The 22,816-nt window shown below is 43.9% G+C and overlaps 1 protein-coding gene across 1 annotated transcript in view; it reads right to left on the minus strand.

The window, feature by feature from the left end:
- The window catches only part of brinp3a.1 (bone morphogenetic protein/retinoic acid inducible neural-specific 3a, tandem duplicate 1), a 97,202-nt gene that overhangs the window by 42,804 nt on the left and 31,582 nt on the right, over positions 1-22,816 (minus strand). The window contains exons 3-4 of the mRNA XM_079506285.1: positions 21,062-21,252; positions 20,230-20,414 (exon numbers count right to left, since the gene is read on the minus strand). Coding sequence (XP_079362411.1) covers positions 20,230-20,414; positions 21,062-21,252 — 376 coding nt within the window. The remainder of the gene's footprint in view (positions 1-20,229; positions 20,415-21,061; positions 21,253-22,816) is intronic.

The following is a 22,816-nucleotide window of genomic DNA, read 5'->3' on the forward strand; positions in this document are numbered from 1 at the left end:
TAATCGAACCAATGCTGATTAATCTAAAAACAACTCAAATCGGCCGATACCTATGTGTTTGCCAATTAATCTCCCATCACAATTTTTTTGTTCAAAGTGTTTCAGTGTGTGTGTGTGTGTGTGTGTGTGTGTGTGTGTGTGTGTGTGTGTGTGTGTGTGTGTGTGTGTGTGTGTGTGTGTGTGTGTGTGTGTGTGTGTGTGTGTGTGTGTGTGTGTGTGTGTGTGTGTGTGTGTGTGTGTGTGTGTGGGCGGGCGGGCGGGCGGGCGGGCGGGCGGGCGTTGAGATAAGACTTTTGAGTAGACCCACTGCTGATATTTCCTCTTTTATTTGTAGACTAGTCGACAATTAATTACAATTCAAGCAGCCTCCACAGGGATTCAAAGATTAATTTCTAACACAGACAGATGTACAACTTAAAGGGAAAAAATGGACCGAATGCAAATCTAAAGATGGCTTCTCTTCTATGCATAGCAATGAGGCCATCTGCAACAAGAACCCAGTGGAGCAGACCATGTGTTCAAAGTTTAGCCCACTCCATTAGAAACCAATTTAGGAAGGAAAAAAATAATCATAACTTATATGTCAAATTGTCATATTTTAAAAAACAAAATCTTTTCATTTCATCATAATTATAGCAGGACACCTTTTTGTTCTAACCGAGAAGACGTCCAAGATATTCCGGAGTAATATGTAAATCAGATTGATTGTCTGGGGTGGTGGGTGTTGTGGGGAAGTATTAATATGCCATAATTGAGTGCAATATATTTGCGCTGACTGTGTTAGAAACCCCAACAGCTGCATTTAATGGGACCAGTAATTGCACTTTAAAAGATTTCCTAGAATAAGCACTTATTTTTGTCTGCTGACATTGCAGACGTGACACATTCATTCTATCATTGTTTGATTTTTCACTTTCCCTACTCGTGATCCATTTCATGTCAAACTTTTGTTTTAGCACCAGTGTTGTTTTCGTCGACTAAAACTAAGACGAAAAATGTTCGTCGACTACCTTTTTTCACTGACTAAAACTAAATGGAAACTAAATGAAAACTAAGCTCTGGTGACTAAAGCTAAGACTAAATATATTGACACTTTCGTCAACAAATAAAAACTAGACTAAAATGTTAGGAAGGGACTAGTGGACAAGATATCCAGTATAAGTCATTTTACACTTGGTTTGCATGCTGAAAATAGCCGATCTACAAGCTCACAACGCGTCGCGCTGCGACGCGTTGTGAGCTTGTAGATCGGCTATTTTCAGCAAGTGTAAAATCTGTCATTACAACAGCATCAAGGCCCGCCAAAATACATTTTAGTCGACTAAATCAACTGTAGATTTAGTCGACTAAAATCGCATGACACTTAGTCGACTAAAACTAGACTAACACTAAAACATTCCAGATGACTAAAATATGACTAAAACTAAATGAAGTTTCAGTCCAAAGACTATGACTAAACAGAAATAGAAATTTGCTGCCAAAAACAACACTGTTTAGCACGGCCTGTTTCTTTCAGACTCAGACAAACCTTGAAACTATAGCTTTCTACTCTGCTTGGGGAACTAATTGGGAGACTTTTACTATTTTCCAATTTCAGTTTTTTGTGCAAATAAAGGCATTTCACGAGCATCGGAGCCCACAGTGTGCGAGTACCTTATTTTCTTTATCTGTGCACACTAGGGCATTAAGCAACTAGTCGACTAGTGTACTAGTCGACTAGTAAATCCACTAGTCGACGTTAGGACAGCAGAGTCACTGCCCATATTTCGCCGCAGGTTGAAAACCCACCTCTTCAGGAAACACTACCCTTCCTCTCTGCCTGACCTACTTGTTGTTAACTAGTTTTACGAACGCTTGTTTTCTATTGTTGTATTGTTTATTGGATCTTGTTTAGTCGATACACTTAATTGTTTTAGCTCATGCTCATTTGATTTAGCTATTTTGTCTCATCTGTTTAAGGAAATAGGTAGCTGATATATTGCACTTTTACCTTAGCGCTAGGTATACTCTTGGTTGCTTGTTTTTGCAGAAAATGCACTAAAGACTTCTGGTGATTAGTAGTTTTTGTTCCCTACCTATGTTGAATACACTTATTGTAAGTCGCTTTGGATAAAAGCGTCTGCTAAATGACTGTAATGTAATGTAATGTAATGTAATGTAGTCGACCTTGTTGGTACTAGTTGACTAGTTGATAAGAAGAAAAAAAAATAAAAGTTTATTTTTTTTATTTTTTTCCCGATTTTGTAGGCCTCAAGATCAGGTAGATTATAGTTATAGTCACCATGTACACAGTTTTTCAATGTACAAAAATGTATTTCAAAAACAAAACAAAAAAGGTTTATTTTTTTCATTTATTTTATTTTTTACATAATAGGTAGTTAAACAATTAGTCGACTAGTCGACTAGTAAACTAGGCAACAAGTCAACTAGTAAAAATGACTATAAGTGAATGCCCTAGTGCATACTACTACTCACCGCTCAGCACCTGCCCAAGTTGGGGTCATGGATGTGCATGTCTTTGTACTTTTTTCCCAATTTCAATTCATGCCTTATGAAGGTGATCAGAAAGCGACAGTGGTACTGTCATCACGCACGCACGCACGCACGTACGCACGCACACACGCACGCACGCACACACCATCCACAAAATGATGTCTTTAATATTGTAATAATACTAAAGGCATGAAATGAAGTTTCATCGTTTCTGTTAATTTCACCTATGCATACCGTATTTCCAGGAGGGCCAGCATAAAATGAGCCACTTAGTGAGCCAGCGTTGTCAGTAATGCCTGAGTAATAATGGACTTTAAAATGCCTGCAATTCCTGCTTGTGAGAAGAAAAAGGGGGGGGAAAAAGGTATGAAATGACATTAATGTTTCATGAGGATCGTTGCTCATTTCAAAATTGCCTTCGCTTTTCTCTGCACCCCGAAGAACCACCCTGTTTTCTTAACCCACTTAGGACGGGAACGCACCCCGCGTCACTGTAGCGTTTAACGACTTTAACTATTATTTCTAAACCTCAGCTGTTGAAAAATAGCAGATCTACAAGCTCGTAGCGCGGCACCGAGTGCCGCACTATGAGCTTGTAGATCTGCTATTTTTCAACAGCTGAGATCTGCTATTAGATCTGCTATTTTTGAAAAGTCGTAAAAAATATATATTCTCTCACAGCGAACGTTTTTTCATATCTTTGCTTCTGAGGGGGGGGGGGGGGGGGGGGGCTGGTATAACAGATGGGTGTCAGCGGCCAATTGCATATCATTTTTGGGGTCCTTTGACATGAAATAGTTTGAGAACCACTGATCTAGAAACATAGTTTCTTTTCAGAAAACTTTTCAGAAAAAATATTTAGAAGTAATTCATAGTATCTGGTCTCAGTCCTAAATGTGTTAATCACCAAGGCACAGGAGATGACATGCAAATCCTACATTTGCATCAGATATGTTTCTGCATGTTTATTCCTTCTTTGAGGATTCTAGTTGCATGTTTTAAAACCACTTTGTTGCACTGGCTTACTCTCTAATGTCATCGAGCTGGGGATCAGCTTATCGGGTAAGGAAAGAGATGAAGAACGGGGGGAAAAGAGGCAGAAAATAGCATCAGAATAAGATTATCTTTTGTACCGAAAGAGAAAATGGGGAACCAACAGTAAGCCATGGGGGAGCTAGGCAACCGGGAACCTTTACAAGTAGAAAGTTGTATTTTACTATACTGACACTGTACAAGTGTACATACTAGCTTCTTCTGTCTGTCTCTGTCTCTCTCTCTGTCTCTCTCTCTCTCTCTCTCTCTCCCCCTCTCTCTCTCTCTCTCCCCCTCTCTCTCTCTCCCTCTCTCTCTCTCTCTGTCTCTGTCTCTGTCTCTGTCTCTCTCTCTCTCCCTCTCTCTCTCTCTCTCTCTCTCTTTCTTTCTTTCTTACGGGGGAAACTAAGCTATAGTCACAGAGAGAGAGAATGATTGCAGGATCTGATTCTGCAATCATTTTCGCTTAACCCTAGTCTTTTTGTATCGGCTACAAATTAAAGGGGCATTCCACTCATTTTCAACATTTTACTATGTCATTAATATACCTTAGAGCTGTTGTGTAGAAATAAAATAAAAAGTCCCCCTATTCTGTGTTTCCTAGAACTGAAGGTCTGAAAAAAAAAATGTGTTAATGATTTTTCTAGGAAACACAGAATGGGGGGGACTTTTTTATTGTTTCCACACAACACCTCTAAGGTATATTAATGACATGGTAAAATGTTGAAAATGAGTGGTATTCCCCTTTAAGGAGACATCCTAGTTGGAAGATGTTAAATTCATCTGATGCCTTAAATCTAATTTATACTCTGTGACACAAAATCTCAATTATCTCAATCTCCTCCATCTTTGACCACTTAGCTTTAACTTAAGAAATCCAAAGATATGGATCTCCTGGAAGGGTGAACTCTACGCAGTAGTGGGAAGTCAAACGGAAGGCACTTAGGAATCTGGAGGCCCGTTTCAGTATCAAATATGAGGCCCCCATATACCTATGACATAATTATTCTGTTGATACAGGAGTACAAATAGTTTTGACTTTTCAATATCGCGTGCAGCCATTATTCTCGACAATTTCACAGCAACAACACCTCTCCTCAAACTGTCGTCCCTTCACAATAAAGTGGTGTGGTTGTTATGTGCAATGATGTCTTCCCTTTGTGTTTAGGGTTTCTTCCTGGAGCCTGAAACCTTCACAGTCAAACGTGCCAATGAAAAAAAACAGTGATATAGTGACATCACACTATCAGCCCCTCCCCTAACCCCTCCCCCTTTATCATACAACTACAGCTGTGGGTGCGGCTTCAGTTCAGGTGGATCACCACACACCACCACCTACCAGGCAAACCAGGCCTACTTAACCCATTTAGGCCTGACCTCAAAATTTAAAAAAATATCTTCTAAATCCTCCAGTTTTCTGAAAGAAATATTTTCACGATTTTTCAAAAATAGCTAAATTATAACATAATGTTTAAAACACCAAAAGGGGTTCCCGCCCAAAATGGGTTAATGAATTGGTGGGGGTGCCCACATAAAAACGACATTTTTACAAATACTGTACACTTTTTTTGAAAAGATCTTCCTCCTTATATAACAAGACCTGATGATCATGTTTCAGGGTCGAAATAAATCATGGCACTCCATCTTTAACATCGTGCGAGAGAGCAAGGCAGCAAATGAGCGAGAGAGAGAGAGAGAGAGAGCCAAGGGTGGCCGGGGTTTGACTGACGCCTTACAGTCAGTCGGAGCTCCGAGGCTCCCCTGAGGGTGGAGGCCCGTTTCAATTGAAACTGCTGAAACATAGCGAAGGCCTCCTCCTATGCATGGAAATATAAGAGAGACAAACACACAGTACGTAATGAATTATTCATCGGCATGAGAAATGAGTGCTTCTTTCTTTCCATTTGTTTGTTTATCCTGCAATCAGAACCGTTCCAACTGCAGCACGCTGGCGCTTCCCTCCATCACATCTAAAGGAGCCATTATCTGATTTCTTTAGACTTCAGTCCAGAGACATTTTCTTCTATTCTCCGTCAAATGAAGCATGTACTGACTGAACATTTAACCCATTTTGACCTGAGATCAGATTCTAAAAATGTCTTCTACATCCTGACAGTTTTCTGAAAAAGCTACGTTTCTATGTCAGTGGTTCTTTGATTTTTCAAAAATAGCAGACCTACAAGCTCGTAGCGCGCCACTCGGTGGCGCGCTATGAGCTTGTGGATCTGCTATTTTTCAATAGCTAAAGCATAACATGATGCTAACACCAAAAGGGGTTCCCGCCCAAAATGGGTTAAGACGACGTGCACAGCAAATTGGGTCAAGCAATCATCATCACTTCTTCTCTTCTCCCCAGTAATGATAATTCTCCTCCACCCAGCAGCTCACTGTAATGAAGCTTTAACACAGACAAACCTGGGCTGTAAATCATAGGTAAGCAGCCTGATTGATGCAGCATTTCCTGTCCTCTCCCCTCAGCTAAAGACCCCTTCATTACCCACGGTGCAAAGTCTGTCTTCTTCACGCGTCTTCTGTTCATTAGCACGCGACACGTTAACTCATAACCCCAAAATGGCTGACAAATGCAGTGGAGTGGCTCTCGAAAAGAAATGATTGGAATAGAAGCAATGATTCATCACGCTGATGCATGCGCACCGTAAATGTAAATGTAAACCGGCACAGTTCTTCCTTCAACCTCTTCGTTGTGCCTCGATGTATCTCAATCTTTTTCTCTTTTTTGTTTTTTTTGCCAATGTACTTGCTTTCTCCAACACACATTATTATATGCCAGCAGGCCAAACATTTCTTCCGTTTAAAATTATGCCATATCTCTTAACAAATTGTCTGCCGGGGAATTCTTCAGAATAAAGGCGCTAGAGTGCCAAGCAGATGGGGAGATTTTACTCTGAAAAACCCTCGCCTTCCATTTCCCCCCAAAAACTGAAAAACCTGAAATCTTCCATTACTTCGTACATCGCGCTACCTCGTCTGATGTCTCTCTAGAAGCGTTAACATTCCAAAACGAGATGCTTGATTAAGTCAGAAATGAGGACAGAACTTTGCCGTTTTGATCAAAACCATGGAGAGCGACGTAGATTTAGAGAGAAGAGACTGTTTAGTTGGGCCGTAAACCAGGAAGTGAACGGCAGTGCGCTGCATGCGCGAAACATCGTCTAGGATCGCTGAAGAAGGCATGGCCAAGCAACGGGAGCTGTCAAAACATGGATTACAGCGATCCCGTTTTATATCATTAAAAAAGCTTTACATGGCGGAGAATTCCGTCCGAAGCAGACGATTGGATTTTATATGACGGAATATTCGGCCAAAAGCAATAAATGTGTTAACCCATTTTGACCTGAGATCAGATTCTAAAAATGTCTTCTACATCCTGACAGTTTTCTGTTTCTATGTCAGTCGTTCTTCGATTTTTCAAAAATAGCAGACCTACAAGCTTGTAGCGTGCCACTCGGTGGCGCGCTATGAGCTTGTAGATCTGCTATTTTTCAATAGCTAAAGCATAACATAATGCTAACACCAAAAGGGGTTCCAGCCCAAAATGGGTTAAAGCCAGCTTCTGTTAAATGCTATTCATCTTCATCAGCATGAGGAAAAGATCCATGTTCTGAATTAAAGGCTGCTGATGCAGTGCATATTTTACATCAGTCACCTGAAAACGCCACACAAACAAATGTAACTCAGAGGTCTTTCTCTCTATTCATCTCAATGAGAGTGTTTTTCTAGCAGCACTTCGGCCCTAGTGCCGCTGCCAAAGCAGCCCGGATTCACGTGGCCAATTCGCTTTAGAAAATCTAGCGTTTCATCTGTGATGGACTGTATAGTAGTGGAACATCACTGAGGGTACGGCCATGACGAATGGACTGTGGCTCGGGAAAATGCAAGCAAGTTTTTTAGCTTTAGTCACACCATCGAGATGGCTGGAATCAATACTGATCTCTCTAATTTTCTCCGGAGAGTCTGTTATTGTGCTGTTAAGTGACTGCACTCGATTGCTAAAACCTTACTCTTTGCAATGAACCTCTTCACGATCTCAAAATGCAGATAATTGCAGAATCCCGTTTGTCCATCAGATCATCAAATCATATAGTCAACACAACCACTGATACAGGGCTATACGTACAGACTATCGGGTAAAATAGGGTCCCTATTAACCTGTTAAAACGGTGCTTTTGTACTGAATGAGAGCGACTGCAGTTCAGCTTGGTGACAGAGAAATGAATGAGAGACATGCATAAGCCAAATTCCAATACCCAAAATCTCGGCCACTCGCTCACTGCAGCATGGAGGGAGGTGTTACGGTGGAATTGGTGACCTGCTGAAATATGTGTCAATCGTCTAGACAATCACATAACGTCAGTGTCCGAATGTAACTCGTTGCAGTTTATTAGCAGCAGAGTTCAATCTAGCGGTATTCAGGCCAAGTATTTAAAGACCTCCATGTAAGTTGTGTGAAGTCCACAACATATTTCAGCAGCTCACCAATTTCACCATAATTTGCCATGCTGGAGTGACCGAGTGGGAGTGACCGAGTGGGAGTGAGCGAGTGGCCGAGATTTTGGGTATTGGAATTTGGCTATATAGAGCGTCGTAGTCCTGCCCCCGACGAGCGGCCAGGAACAGAATTTCCCATTAATATTTGCCATAGACGTTTCAGAAAGTATTTATTTAACCCATTTATGACGGGAACTCCTTTTGGTAGGGGCGACTGTGGCTCAGGAGGTAGAGCAGGTCGTCCAATGATCCATGGGTCGGCGGTTCGAATCCCGGCTCCTCCTGTCTACATGTCGAAGTGTCCTTGGGCAAGACACTGAACCCCAAATTGCTCCCGATGTGCTGGTTGGTGCCTTGCATGGCTTCCGCCGCAATCGGTGTATGAATGGGTGAATGTAATGCACAATCTATGTAAAGCGCCTTGGATAAAGGCGCTATACAAGTAAGACGCGCGAACGCGGGAAGTGAACGCAGCTCGTAAATTGCAATAACAACAATTAGAATAAATTACGTACTTTTTTAAGGTTTTTTTTAAGTTCTCTTTTTTTAATTAATTTTTTTTTAGTGTTTACAAAAAAAATTAAGTTAAGTTCTTTTTTTAGTGTGTGTATGTGTGCGTGCGTGTGTGTGTCTGTGTGTTTTTTTGTTTTTGAGTTTTTTTGTAAGTTTTGTCATGATTTAGAAGACTGGTTCTGGCTGAACCGTGCAGTCGGTTTTCGCGAAACGCGGGAATCTTGGGCCATGCCAAACGGTGACTATGCGAAGCCCATGACCATTGGCCAAAGGGTGGCGCTATAGCACTGAATTGTAAATGCAAACTTTGAACGTGCATATCTCATGAACCGTTTGACCGTTGGCAATGACACTTTCATACACATATGTGTCTCCTCATGCCGACCAACTTTCGTGTTCTGACTTTTGACCTCTGACCTTTAGATCACCCGCCATTTTGAATTATATGAAAAACTGTTAAAATGTATCTCCTCCCAGGATATTTGATCCTATACACACATTTTTTTAAGTGAAAAAATTAGGTTTTTATGAGCCAATGAAAATTGCTGTTTTGTGAAACTTCGTCTTCTGCCCCTAATACCTACATGCAGTGTCATTTGCTTATGACACTTTACAGTATGGTAGAGGGGCATGCCAAATAGCACTGAAAGCAGTCTTACTCCAATTGGCCAAAGGGGGGCGCTATAGCAATATGACTTTGAACAGTCATAACTCATGCTTTGTTTGGCCAGAATTCATGGCACTTGTTTCCACATGTTTCTTGACTCATTGGCTCCACCCTCAGCTTTTCCGCCATTTTGAGCAGTTTGAAAAATGCTTATACCTGATTTTTGCCTGTTTTTTTAAGCAATTTGCGTGAAACGTTCTACACACAATCTATGGACCATTATCTGAAATGCCAGTTGAAGAGAAGTTTGTACGTGAAAAAAAAATACAGCAAAACACACTATAGTAATGGATAATGACATGCCCAAAATGAGGACACACACTTGTTACCAAAACACTGAATGATGTTACAGTTTACAATGGAACAACTGACTGCGTCTGCATAGCTCAGTTGGTAGAGCTCTTGCCTTTGGACCACAAGGTTGTGTGTTCAAATCCGGGTACGGACAACTGAGCCTGTGTGTCTTATTTGTGCATATTGTTCTTATTGTGTATTGTCTTCTTTCTTGGTCCCGCCTTATCGCTGCTTGCAGCTATAATGTTCTTTTTATTTTCTTTTTCTTGGCAGTCATCATGGCTGCCAGTTCCCACCTGATGTTGTGTGGGAGTTCAGACTGATCCAGACCGTACTGAATGACCGCTAGCTTGCATAGCATCTTAAGACTAGGGCTTAAGTCTAGGACGTACAGGTCATCACTGTATCCACTGAAGATGATACAATCTCCCACCATGCAACAGCACTTAGCATACCTTGGACGTGGTCCTTTCCTCGTGGGCTTAACCTTCTTCCAGGAGGTCTCTGGATTGAATTTCCACACATCATTGAGGGGATTGCCCTGGTCGCCACCAAATATGTACAGCTCTCCATTGTAGGCAAAGGCTGAATGATCGTTTCCTCCTTTTGGAAGAAGCTGTAGAGAAGGTGTGTTCATCCAGTGATTGGTCTCTGTGTCAAACACTCTGATGGTGTTGTGGTCATAATCCTGGCCCTCATCATACTGATCATAGCCTCCAAATACAAACATATTTGTCCCGATGATGGTGGCAGAGTGATAGGAAGAAGCAGGAGGTGGAGTTCCTCTGGTGTTCATTACAGTCCAGATCATTGTGGTGGTGTCCAACTTGTAGATGTCATTAGTGTCGCAGCCAGTCAGATGAGTGTATCCTCCATGGATAAAGATGACCTTCCCCAAGACACAGGCTGAGTGGTCCTCCCTCCCCTCTGGAACAGACCCAGAAACCCTGGGTTTAAACCATCTGTGGGCGTCCACATCAAATGCATAAAGTGGACAGCCTCCCCAGGGGTAGATGACATCTTCAACCAGAACAGCTGAGTGGCTGCAGCGTGAGGATGGAACCTCAAGGTTGACCGGGGTCAACTTTCTCCAGCGCAAAGACACTGTATTGAAAACGTGCACACCAATCTGAGCCTTGTCGGCATCAGAGCGCCCTCCAAAGGCGAACACCTTGTGCTGCACTGAAACAACAGCATGAGGGCCAGCTTCTGGTCCTCCAGTCAGATGTAATGTCCAGCAAAACATTTCTCACACTGCAAATCACGTTGGATTTATGAAGAAACAGACTCTGAGAAACAAAGGAGTACTCCGGTGTGTGTTGTTGCTTATATTACTTCGGTGGCACAAATGTCACGCATAACTTGACCAATCCACACAGCCGATCCATTGGGTTGGCCAATCAAGGAAGCCGATGTCACAGTAAGATGCTACGAATGCATTTCACAATAAGATGCTACGAATACATTTCACAGTAAGATGCTACGGGCAGCCGGACCGGCTTGTGATGATGACATGGTGATGTTGTTGCGTGATGACGTCATTCCGTAGAATTACCCAGAGCCAATCGTCTAGACAATCGCATAACGTCAGAGGTTTTTCAGAAAATTGTCATGATTTAGAAGACATTTTTTTAAATGTCGACGTCAGGCCTAAATGGGTTTAACTAAATACTTTCTGAAACGTCTATGGGAAAAATGAATGGGAAATTATCTTCCGGGCCGCTCGTCGTCATGAAAGGGGGCGGAAGGGAACACTCTATTAGGTAGGGATAATAACAGATATATATAAGAAAGCTAGATGGCTCACCCACGCTCTGGCCAATGGAGAGCGACGTTGCTACGTGGCGGCCATCTTACCTCGGGGCCACATAACATTGTGTCTATGGGGCATGTACTTTTAAATAACCACAACTTGCTCAATTTTCAACCGATTTTCAAACGGTTTGGTTTGTTATAAACGTCAGAGACGTCTGCATACGTATATGCTTTTATACAACGTTCATATAAAAAACAAAATTAAGCAGATAAGCGCCCTGAATCATAGCCACGTTGACAACGTTTGTAATAAACCCACCCGTTTGTAAATCCGTCAAGATTTGAGCGAGTTATGACTGTTTCTGTTTGAGCTGCCATTGAACATACTGTACTGTATCCCCGAAGTAAGATGGCCGCCGGGTGAACTACGTCAAAAACTCTGCCTTAAGCCATCTAGACTTTATATATATCTATGGGGATAATAACAGGGGCACCGTCTCCAACGGTAAACCTTAGGGTAAAAAAGAAGACCAGAGGGGATAGAGCCTTTTCCATCATAGCCCCCAAATTATGGAATGCGCTCCCCCCCAATGTCAAACTGGCCCCCTCCATTGAGACCTTTAAAGACCAGAGGGGATAGAGCCTTTTCCATCATAGCCCCCAAATTATGGCATGCGCCCCCCCCCCCCCCCCCCCCCCCAAATGTCAAACTGGCCCCCTCCATTGAGACCTTTAAATCCCACCTAAAGACCCACCTCTACACCTTGGCTTTTAACCCCGGTTGAGTTTCCACGGTCCATGTTTTGTATCCGTTTTGTATTTTTCGTGTGTTTGCTGTTGTTCTCTCTGTGTTTAGCTACAGTGTACTTACTTTTATTCTTCTGTACAGAACTTTAGCCTAGTAGCCAAAAAGTGAACCCGGACATGTTGAGTACACCAACGTTTTATGTTGGTCAGCATGTAGAAACTGCCGGATGCTAACTTGCATATGTTGCATATGTGACCATACCATTAACAACCTATAGAAGGCAAAATATTCAAAATTTCATTATGCTTTATCTAGCATGTGATGTGTCAAACTAGGGGGTTTTCATGTTGACGGCATTGGCCGTTTTTAGCCCAATGAGTGTTTTTTTGCAAAAACTAATGCTTGGAATGGACTCAGCATCATCAAAACCCCCTAGTTTGACATGTCACATGCTACATAAAGCATGATGACATTTTGAATATTTTGCCTTCTATAGGTTGTAATTGGTATGGTCACATATTATGCCAATTATGAAAATTGCTCAACATATGCAAGTTAGCATCCGGCAGTTTCTACATGCTGGGGACCCATACTAAACATTTCTAACATAAAACCTTGGTGTACTCAACATGTCCGGGTTCACAATGGGGCTCTATGGGCTGGCTACTAGACTACTTTGTAAACTCTGAGTTGTAAAATGTGCTTTATAAATAAAGTGGATTGGATTGGATTGGATTGCTTGGGCAGTGGTGGGCTCTGAGGTGTACGTCACCGTTTCACAAACAGTGGTGGGCTCTGAGCTGTACGTCACCGTTTCACAAACAGTGGGTCGGGACCCATTTGTGGGACTCACAGACCAATTTGTATGTGTCCCACTTTATTTTCCCTACATGGATTTTGTACATTTTTTTTTAAAACAAACAAACAAATCTAGGAAATTCCTAACATTATTAAGAAGAAAATAGCTGATCTACATGCTGCAACACAATAGCCTGGCTAATAAGCCAGACTCAAATCACACTGTCGTGTGGTATTTGAGTCTGTAGATGCTGTGTATGGATCTTGTTTCCCGGGGGGGCGAGTTCAAACATTTTCTCTTTGACGCAATTGGTCAGAGCTACTGTCAGTCAAAGGTCGCAAGCATTGAACGTCACTGTACCAAAGCCCGCCCATATTGCATACCGTGTCCCGATTGGCCACACCAGTTCTCTGGTGTAGGAAATGGGCATACAATTGAGCCTCTCCAGACCGTAATCCGCCGGCAGGCAATTATTTTTTGCCAACGGCTGATTCGGTCTGGCTTATTAGCCAGGCTAGCAACACAACACATGTGAGCTATCGCTATTTTCAAATGGCAAAGATACTTGGTGCAGAGGAGGGAAAAAAGGATGAAATCATAAATGTTACCACATCCTATCTCATAACATCCCATATCTAAATATGCCATGGAATATACAGTATGGTGTCGTCTCACATCACATCATGAGAAGGGCATTGGATGAATGACAACTAGTTTATTTTGTGCTTGTTACGGGTCGCTGACTTTATTTCAAACCGCAATGTATTAATCTTATCGTTGCCGCTAGTCAGCGACAAGAAACAGTCACTCGTGTGAATACAAATTCCTCTGACTGCCAAAAATATATATTCCCTGTGGTGCGAAGGGCAAAATCAGCAGATTAAATTCGTTCTCCCAATTGATAACAACTGACAGAGTGATGAATGGTCATACCCTGTAGGCATTGAGAAGCAGGGGGATCATTGGCACAAAACTCCATATCCATGGAAACTACAGTATGTCGCTTCCAAAGCCAACATATAAACTATCTACGTATGAAATAACAGGGGTTGGAATAAACACCTCAAATGCCCTACTCCATGTCTCAAAATATTATACGCAACAGTGTCCTATCGACTATCGTGGGTTTTTTTTTTTTTTTTTTGGCAACAAACCTCATTTTGCTCGTCGCAGATGAGTAAGGCTGGGGCCGAGGCTAGTTCGTTATGTAAGAACAGCACCTGCAGGACCACTTCTTACAGGTTTTGAGTTTTTTTTTTTTTGAGTTTTTTTTTTATCCCACGATTTTGTAACCCATTTTTCACCCCTGTGTCAATTATCAAATGTGATCCTACACACCCTCCGCCAACCTGGGGAGAGCAACGGACTTGAACTCATGCTTCCTTCATGCCTGAGTGTCCAAGTTGCTCCTTTACACCTGACAGGGGGGAGTTTCCCTGGTTGGATGTAGCGCGTGGAAGGAACACGTTATTCCAACCAGACCGTTATCGACTCGATCATATCAAAACATTGATTAAAGAATATAAAGACATTTTTAACGTAGCCTACGGTCTTGGCGGGCGGCAAGACTAAAGCTCATCTACGGTTTCTATGGTTTTGGCGGGCTTTGTGTTAAAAGACGTCGTAGTCTTGTTGAATCAGAGAAAAAAGATCAAGCCGTCGCGATTCCATCAGAGGCAAATTCACAATAAGGCCAGGCCGCCGTCTGGCCAAGTCTCGATCTCGCCTCTCCTTGAAAACAGACTTGACAACTCTGGACTGACTGCCCATTCCATGGCGCGACCCTCCTATAGACATGCAAATGTATACGCCTTTGTGTTCAAGCCAAGGGGAGCCACTGGCAGGGTTGCCAAGTCCGCTTATTTTCCGCGACTTTTGGCTTCTTCTTTTTTCCAGTGTTGCAGGTTTTTTTCCCGAGTCGCGGGTTGCGGCTTGTCAGTGACATTCAGCCCTCCCCCAAAACGCACGCACGCACGCACGCACGCACGCACGCACGCACGCACGCACGCACGCACGCACTCTCTCACACACACACACACACACACACACACACACACACACGCCTCCCTCATTACGACAATGAAGCATGTTGTTAAATAGGGGGGGAAATGAAAAATTCGACTAAAGTAGGCCTATGGGTGTAATAGGCTAATCAGTGTAATAAAGGACCAGAACATGAATTATCGTGTGTGGGGGGGGGGGGGGGGGGTCAGCTTTTTGCCTGGCTAACTTGTAATTCCTGCATACGCTACTGGATTCCATAGTAATTGGCAGTTGAATGTAGCTTGTTTTCGCCAAAAAGCAACATAAAGCAGATATATATCTATTTTTAAATATAAATCCTATACACCAGTGGTTTTCAACCCTTTTCATATCAAGGCCCATTATTTATTCTGCATTTGATCCAGGGACCACCATTTGATGATACTTAACTTCTCAAGACCCAAAACTAAAGAATATTTTGTTATTGTTGTACAAAATGAGCTTGGTTTTGTTTGGATCATGTGATGTTGTGGTGCCTTCTTCTTCTATGATCCTCGGATCATTCACAGGCTTCGGGAAGAGCGCCCTCTATCGTAAATCACTAAACCACCACATAATCTTGTCAATGGCAGCTAGTGTGAGCCTAGGTTTGATTTTAAAATGATTTTACTTGTTTATAAAGCTCTCAATGGTCTCGCACCTTCCTACCTACATGACTGACTGCCTAAATATGTCCCAAACCGCCCCTTCAGCTCTTCCACTGCTGGCCTGCTCGCTGTGCCTAAAAAAATGGCAACTAAAAACACGGTGACAGCGTGGAACAAACTCCCACTATACTTTCGACAGGCAGCCTCTGTAGACACTTTTAAAGCACAGCTCAAGACCTACTTCTACACTCTTGCTTTTAATTGATCTTTTAAATTCCTTGTTATTCATGTCCTCACTAGTCACTGTATTGCATTACTGCTATTATTTTATTGTTTTAGGAGTGGGCACTGGGTTGTCAAAAAGTAACCTTTGCAGAAATGGGTGGTGATGGTCAGAAATCCAGTAGGAGCACAGTGGGGTGGCCCACCACACAATAATGACCAGCCACCACAATAAGATTTTTAGTAAGTGGCCACGAATAGGCAAAAAAATGGCAAATTATCGCAAAAGACAGCAAAATAACCCCCCACAAAAATCACACATTTTGTGCGCTGCATGCGTGTGTATGCGTGAAAGCTCCCCCCCCCCACACTATCAGCTTCTGGCTAGGTGGAAACACTGGAGCGGGTGAGTGCGGAATTAAGAAAACAGCAAAGGCTCTAACGCAGTGGCGTGCACAGATAGACACTAGGGGGTGCTAGAGCACCCCCTGCCCTTTTGGCAATGTGCCCTTTTGAAAAAAAGAAGAAAAAAAAAACATTTTTTTTTTTTTTCAAAAATAGCAGACCTACAAGCTCATAGCGCGCCACTCGGTGGCGCGCTATGAGCTTGTAGATCTGCTATTTTTCAATAGCTAAAGCATAACATAATGCTAACACCAAAAGGGGTTCCCGCCCAAAATGGATTAAGGCAACCGGCCGGTTCCACGCGCTGCACAAGGTGCCCTTTTTTAACTTGAGCACCTGCCCCTCTAAATGTCTGTGCACGCCACTGCTCTAACGCACACGCACGCGCAAGACACGACTGATGGAAGTGAAACCTATCTGTGTTATAACCTTGAATTTGTAATATGCATATCTCCTGTTGTTCCTGTAATATTCTGTATATATTCTTCTATTTATGTAATACAAAAAAAGTTGTGAGCCCTCCATAGCTCTGCCGCTGCCCCTCCCATACCCATGTTTCCCACTGTGGTGGATTATTATGCTACAAAGATGAGCAGTAGTTACGCAGTGAAATGCTCAGTGTTAAGGAGTTTGTGTCACTTTAACTAAACTAAAAACTGTTGACAGGACGTAGGAATCTCAAGGGAGTACAGCTGATTTTTGGATGTGTAGAAGAACGCAGAAATTAATTAACATTAGAATGTTAATTCTATGCTGAAACTGTCGGCAACGTCTGGGGACATAAATTTAACAAAATGAGACGGTGCATAAATAAATACTATTGCAACTGGAAACTCTCTCAACAGGTAGATAGACACACTTCGTTTCTGCTTTTCATCTACACTATATTTAACATTAGGATGCTGCAGAAACAATATAGGCTCATTTGAATTGCATTCACTGTGTCGCTCAAATAGCGGCAGCTACTGACAACTTCTAAAGAAAGTGGATGTCTCGATGCATGAGTTGACGCAAGTCGTCATCTGGTATTGTTCAAACCTGGTGAAATATAGCATTTTCAAACTGTAACGATCTGTTCAATATTAAAATTACACATTCCAAATTTACACCGGGGCTCCACCGGGCGCGTCAGCGGCGCGTCTCCGTCACCGTCAGGGAATGTTCCCTTTTTAATCAATGAAGGGTGGCTCCACTGCCCGCGTTGCGTTGCGTGACTGCATTAAAATTGCCCCGGTTCGGGTTTTTTTTTTAATGCGCCCGGTGGAGCCCCACCGTTACAGTACAGTGGCACACATTCTTGCTAACCTATGGGGCTAAGGCTATGCACAATTAAGGTACTTTTCAGGCCGTTTTGGCTGCATCCTTGATGCCATTGGATGTTATTTGCAGCCTTATGGCTTCCCTGCCGTTAGTACCAGTAACTGTAACCCGAGCTATTGTGCATTTAGCAAATGGCCAGGCTACTGCAGGACCGGCAATGCATACTATACAAGAAAATGACTTTGATATCAAGAGATATTTATTAAAGCAAAATAAGCCACAGGAGGCATATGAAGCACGACGCGGAGCAGAGTTCTTCTAACCCTCAGTAGAATTCTCCAGATCCACAACGGGTCCATTTGGTTACGTTTTAGACACTCGCACATTTCAATTAACACTCTGGATTTTACAGTGTCTAAGCTTTTGCCACTGACTGCACTACACACAGGGCCCTTTTCTACTGACTGCACTACACACAGGCCCCTTTTCTATACTGACTGCACTACACACAGGCCCCTTTTCTACTGACTGCACTACACACAGGCCCCTTTTCTACTGACTGCACTACACACAGGCCCCTTTTCTACTGACTGCACTACACACAGGCCCCTTTTCTACTGACTGCACTACACACAGGCCCCTTTTCTACTGACTGCACTACACACAGGCCCCTTTTCTACTGACTGCACTACACACAGGCCCCTTTTCTACTGACTGCACTACACACAGACCCCTTTTCTACTGACTGCACTACACACAGGCCCCTTTTCTACTGACTGCACTACACACAGGCCCCTTTTCTACTGACTGCACTACACACAGGCCCCTTTTCTACTGACTGCACTACACACAGGCCCCTTTTCCACTGACTGCACTACACACAGGCCCCTTTTCCACTGACTGCACTACACACAGGCCCCTTTTCTACTGACTGCACTACACACAGGCCCCTTTTCTACTGACTGCACTACACACAGGCCCCTTTTCTACTGACTGCACTACACACAGGCCCCTTTTCTACTGACTGCACTACACACAGGCCCCTTTTCTACTGACTGCACTACACACAGGCCCCTTTTCCACTGACTGCACTACACACAGGCCCCTTTTCCACTGACTGCACTACACACAGGCCCCTTTTCTACTGACTGCACTACACACAGGCCCCTTTTCTACTGACTGCACTACACACAGGCCCCTTTTCTACTGACTGCACTACACACAGGCCCCTTTTCTACTGACTGCACTACACACAGGCCCCTTTTCTACTGACTGCACTACACACAGGCCCCTTTTCCACTGACTGCACTACACACAGGCCCCTTTTCTACTGACTGCACTACACACAGGCCCCTTTTCTACTGACTGCACTACACACAGGCCCCTTTTCTACTGACTGCACTACACACAGGCCCCTTTTCTACTGACTGCACTACACACAGGCCCCTTTTCTACTGACTGCACTACACACAGGCCCCTTTTCTACTGACCACTACACACAGGCCCCTTTTCTACTGACTGCACTGCACACAGGCCCCTTTTCTACTGACTGCACTACACACAGGCCCCTTTTCTACTGACTGCACTACACACAGGCCCCTTTTCTACTGACTGCACTACACACAGGCCCCTTTTCTACTGACTGCACTGCACACAGGCCCCTTTTCTACTGACTGCACTACACACAGGCCCCTTTTCCACTGACTGCACTACACACAGGCCCCTTTTCTACTGACTGCACTACACACAGGCCCCTTTTCTACTGACTGCACTACACACAGGCCCCTTTTCTACTGACTGCACTACACACAGGCCCCTTTTCCCCTGACTGCACTACACACAGGCCCCTTTTCTACTGACTCCACTACACACAGGCCCCTTTTCCCCTGACTGCACTACACACAGGCCCCTTTTCCCCTGACTGCACTACACACAGGCCCCTTTTCTACTGACTCCACTACACACAGGCCCCTTTTCTACTGACTGCACAACACACAGGCCCCTTTTCTACTGACTGCACTACACACAGGCCCCTTTTCCACTGACTGCACTACACACAGGCCCCTTTTCTACTGACTGCACTACACACAGGCCCCTTTTCTACTGACTGCACTACACACAGGCCCCTTTTCCACCGGGGTTGAAATGAAATGAAATGAAATGAAATGAAATCTATATTTACCCAGGGTATCTGGGCTAAGCTCAAGAACTTGTTTCCAGCCAGGCCCTGCTCATAGAACACATTTCATCGTAGTGGTTCAATGCCTTGTTCAAGGGCACTTCAGCGGTGGTAAAACATTTTTTTAACGTGTCGGACGGCTGATTCGAACTGGGAACCTTCCGGTATCAAGACCGCGCCGCTATCCGTTCCGCCACCGCTGCCACTGCTTCAGTTATTTTTTTCATATTGAACCAGTTCAGAGTTTCCACCGAAAATGACTTGGTTCAGAACGCTGAAAGTTGGTTCGGAACTGGAACCAAAAAAATCACACCCGTGTGAAGTGAGGGGCGCTAATATATTTAAGTCTAACTCATGTTGATTAGGTGATGTAATGGTGATGTAAAACAAACGGTGCCGCCTGGGCCGTGGCTCAGCGGTCCAGGCACCTTGGCTGGTGATCCAGTCTGGCAGTGTGCCGCGGGTTCGTCTCCCGATCCCGACAGCCTTTACTGCATGTCTTCCCCCCATCTCTCTCCCCATTTCCTGTCAGCCTAATGTCTGTCCCTCCATAAAAAATATTAAAAAAAAAAAAGGCGAAAGCAAAAAAAAAAAACAGACATTAAAAAATCTAGAGCGGAACCAGTTCTAGAACCAAAGTTATTTCGGTGTAAAAGGGGCCACAGACAGACAGACAGACAGACAGACAGACAGACAGACAGAGAGCCACGTGCTGCGCTGTACCTTGATGGCGGTGGAGGCGATCTGGATGTGGTGCAGCTTGCGCAGGGTGCTCTCTCTGTCGATGAAGTAGGAGGCGGCCAGCTGGTGCAGCGCCTCCAGAGTCACAGCTGTTCCGTTGGCTTCGCTCACTTCAGCCGTCCTGCTCAACCTCCGCTTGTCCACGAAGATCATTAATGACTCTTCCCCTGTAATTGCCACGCACATGTACAGTGAGCACTGACATTAGGTAGGTTAGTGGTTCTCAAAGAGCGGTCCTTGGACCCCCAGGGGTTCTTGAGGAGGTTCCAGGGGGTCCCCAGCATAATTAGTTAATATAGCATACAAATCAGTTTAAACACTTAATCGATTATTTTAAAAAATCACACTTGTGTGGCTGGCTGCCACATGACGTAACAGGAGGCAATCACTATGTGTGTTGTATAAAAAAATCACACCAGTGTGAAGTGAGGGGCGCTTTTATCATCACACGTCATCATACATCATCTCATTCCGGCCAATTAGAATTTGCGTCCTCAGCTTCGTCTCAATGTTTGTGTTTCTGCAATGTTTGTGTTTGCACAAACACTCAAAGCTGGTCATTCATTGTAAATGGCATTCGATGTTTGTGTCTACACAAACACTCAAAGCTGGCCATTCATTGTCAATGGCATTCGATGTTTGTGTTAATAGGACAATATTTGTGTTTACACAAACCCTCAAAGCTGGACATAGGAGGGGCTAGCTGGTCTCCTATAGCTCCGGCCTTCTCGCTAGAACAACATTCCCTTTCTATTCCAACGTGCTCAAGCCGAGTAAAGTCACCAGAAGTAATGAGTTCAGATTCTTTATTTACCCCCCAGAGTGGCAGAGAGCAGGAAGTGTGTTCCGTATTTCCTGATGATACTGTCGGTGATGGCGCTGAGGCTGGGCCTCCTTCCCAGCTGTCTGATGGTGTGGAGGAACTCTGGGTCCAGAGGCAGAGCGACGCCATTGTTCTCCTGTCTCTCTACGGCCAGGCTGTTCACCTTCCAGCGGCCAAACTCCCTGCAATGTCACGTACACACACACACGTACACACACACACGCACGCACGCACGCACACACACGTACACACACGTACACACACACACACACACACACACACACACACAATTATAGGATAAGCAAACAAAGCAAATCACTTAATCCATTTAGGCCTCACCTCAAAATTTAAAAAATCCTCCAGTTTTCTGAAATAAATATTTTCACGATTTTTCAAAAATAGCAGACCTACAAGCTCGTAGCGCGCCACTCGGTGGCGCGCTATGAGCTTGTAGGTCTGCTATTTTTCAATAGCTACATTATAACATAATGTTTAAAACACCAAAAGGGGTTCCCGCCCAAAATGGGTTAAACACACAGTATAAAAGGCAAAACAGCATACACATAAATTTGACATGTAATGCGCACACATACATATCAATTCAATGTCTTGCGAGGAAATCCAGCATCGCATCTTAGGAGCACTTTATACGATGCAGTGAAAGGCACCCGTTGTACTTCTAACTCGATGAGGTACAAGCTCAGCATTACGTCCGAGACACTTGCCAGAGTGACTAAATGCTAACGGTCTAGCAAAAAAGTGGTATGCACTTAAAACAACCCATCAATTTGAGCCGTGATTCAGTCCTTCAACAAACCGTACAGTATACTGTATGAACTGCCAGGCACAACCTGTTTATTTCAGAAAGAGACATTCCAGAAATGCACTTAAGCCATTTTGGGCGGGAACCATGCTAACACCATTTTGGTGTTAGCATTATGTTATGCTTTAGCTATTGAAAAATAGCAGATCTACAAGCTCATAGCGCGCCACCGAGTGGCGCGCTACGAGCTTGTAGGTCTGCTATTTTTGAAAAATCGAAGAACGACTGACATAGAAACATAGCTTTTTCAGAAAACTGTCAGGATGTAGAAGACATTTTTAGAATCTGATCTCAGGTCAAAATGGGTTAAACAAACGTATAACCAAGAAGATCAAATAACTGCACGCACAGATTATGGCTTGTACCAAGTGCGCATGTGCCCAGCTAGGGGGCCTGAGCCATTTGCCTTTTTATGCACAGGGCACTCTTACCACTTTAACCCGTCCATGAATAAGTGGAACATCTTTCTGCTACAACGGACATGCGGGTCCAGTGTAAATATGATGCCCTACTTGGGCCTCACTTTGCACAATGCACTCCCAACTGGGAACTGCTTGGAGTTTTCACACCAGAAAACCACAGAATCTGGTCAATACTCTTCGCTGCTCATTCCAAGAGTGGTCTCTGGATGAAACAAAAGCCGATAATGGGGCAAACGTTATTGTAGCTGTGGAGGAATTGGGCTGGCAATTGCTAATCTGCTTTGGCCCAGTTACGGCACAATCATCACCTGCGGCGCCGGTGGTCACCAATGCATTGTAGTGATCAAGTAATTAAATGTTAACTGTTAAGAAAAAATCACACCCGTGTGAAGTGAGTGGTGCAACTCCGCGTGGGGGTCCCAGGGGGGTCCCCGGAAGTTCCAGACCCACAGGACCACGGCCAGGGTGCCGGCCTGGTTCCGGCAAGCCGCCCCACGTCCG

The sequence above is a fragment of the Electrona antarctica genome, assembly GCF_951216825.1.
Source record: "Electrona antarctica genome assembly, chromosome: 7".
NCBI classification, from domain to species: Eukaryota; Metazoa; Chordata; class Actinopteri; order Myctophiformes; family Myctophidae; genus Electrona; species Electrona antarctica.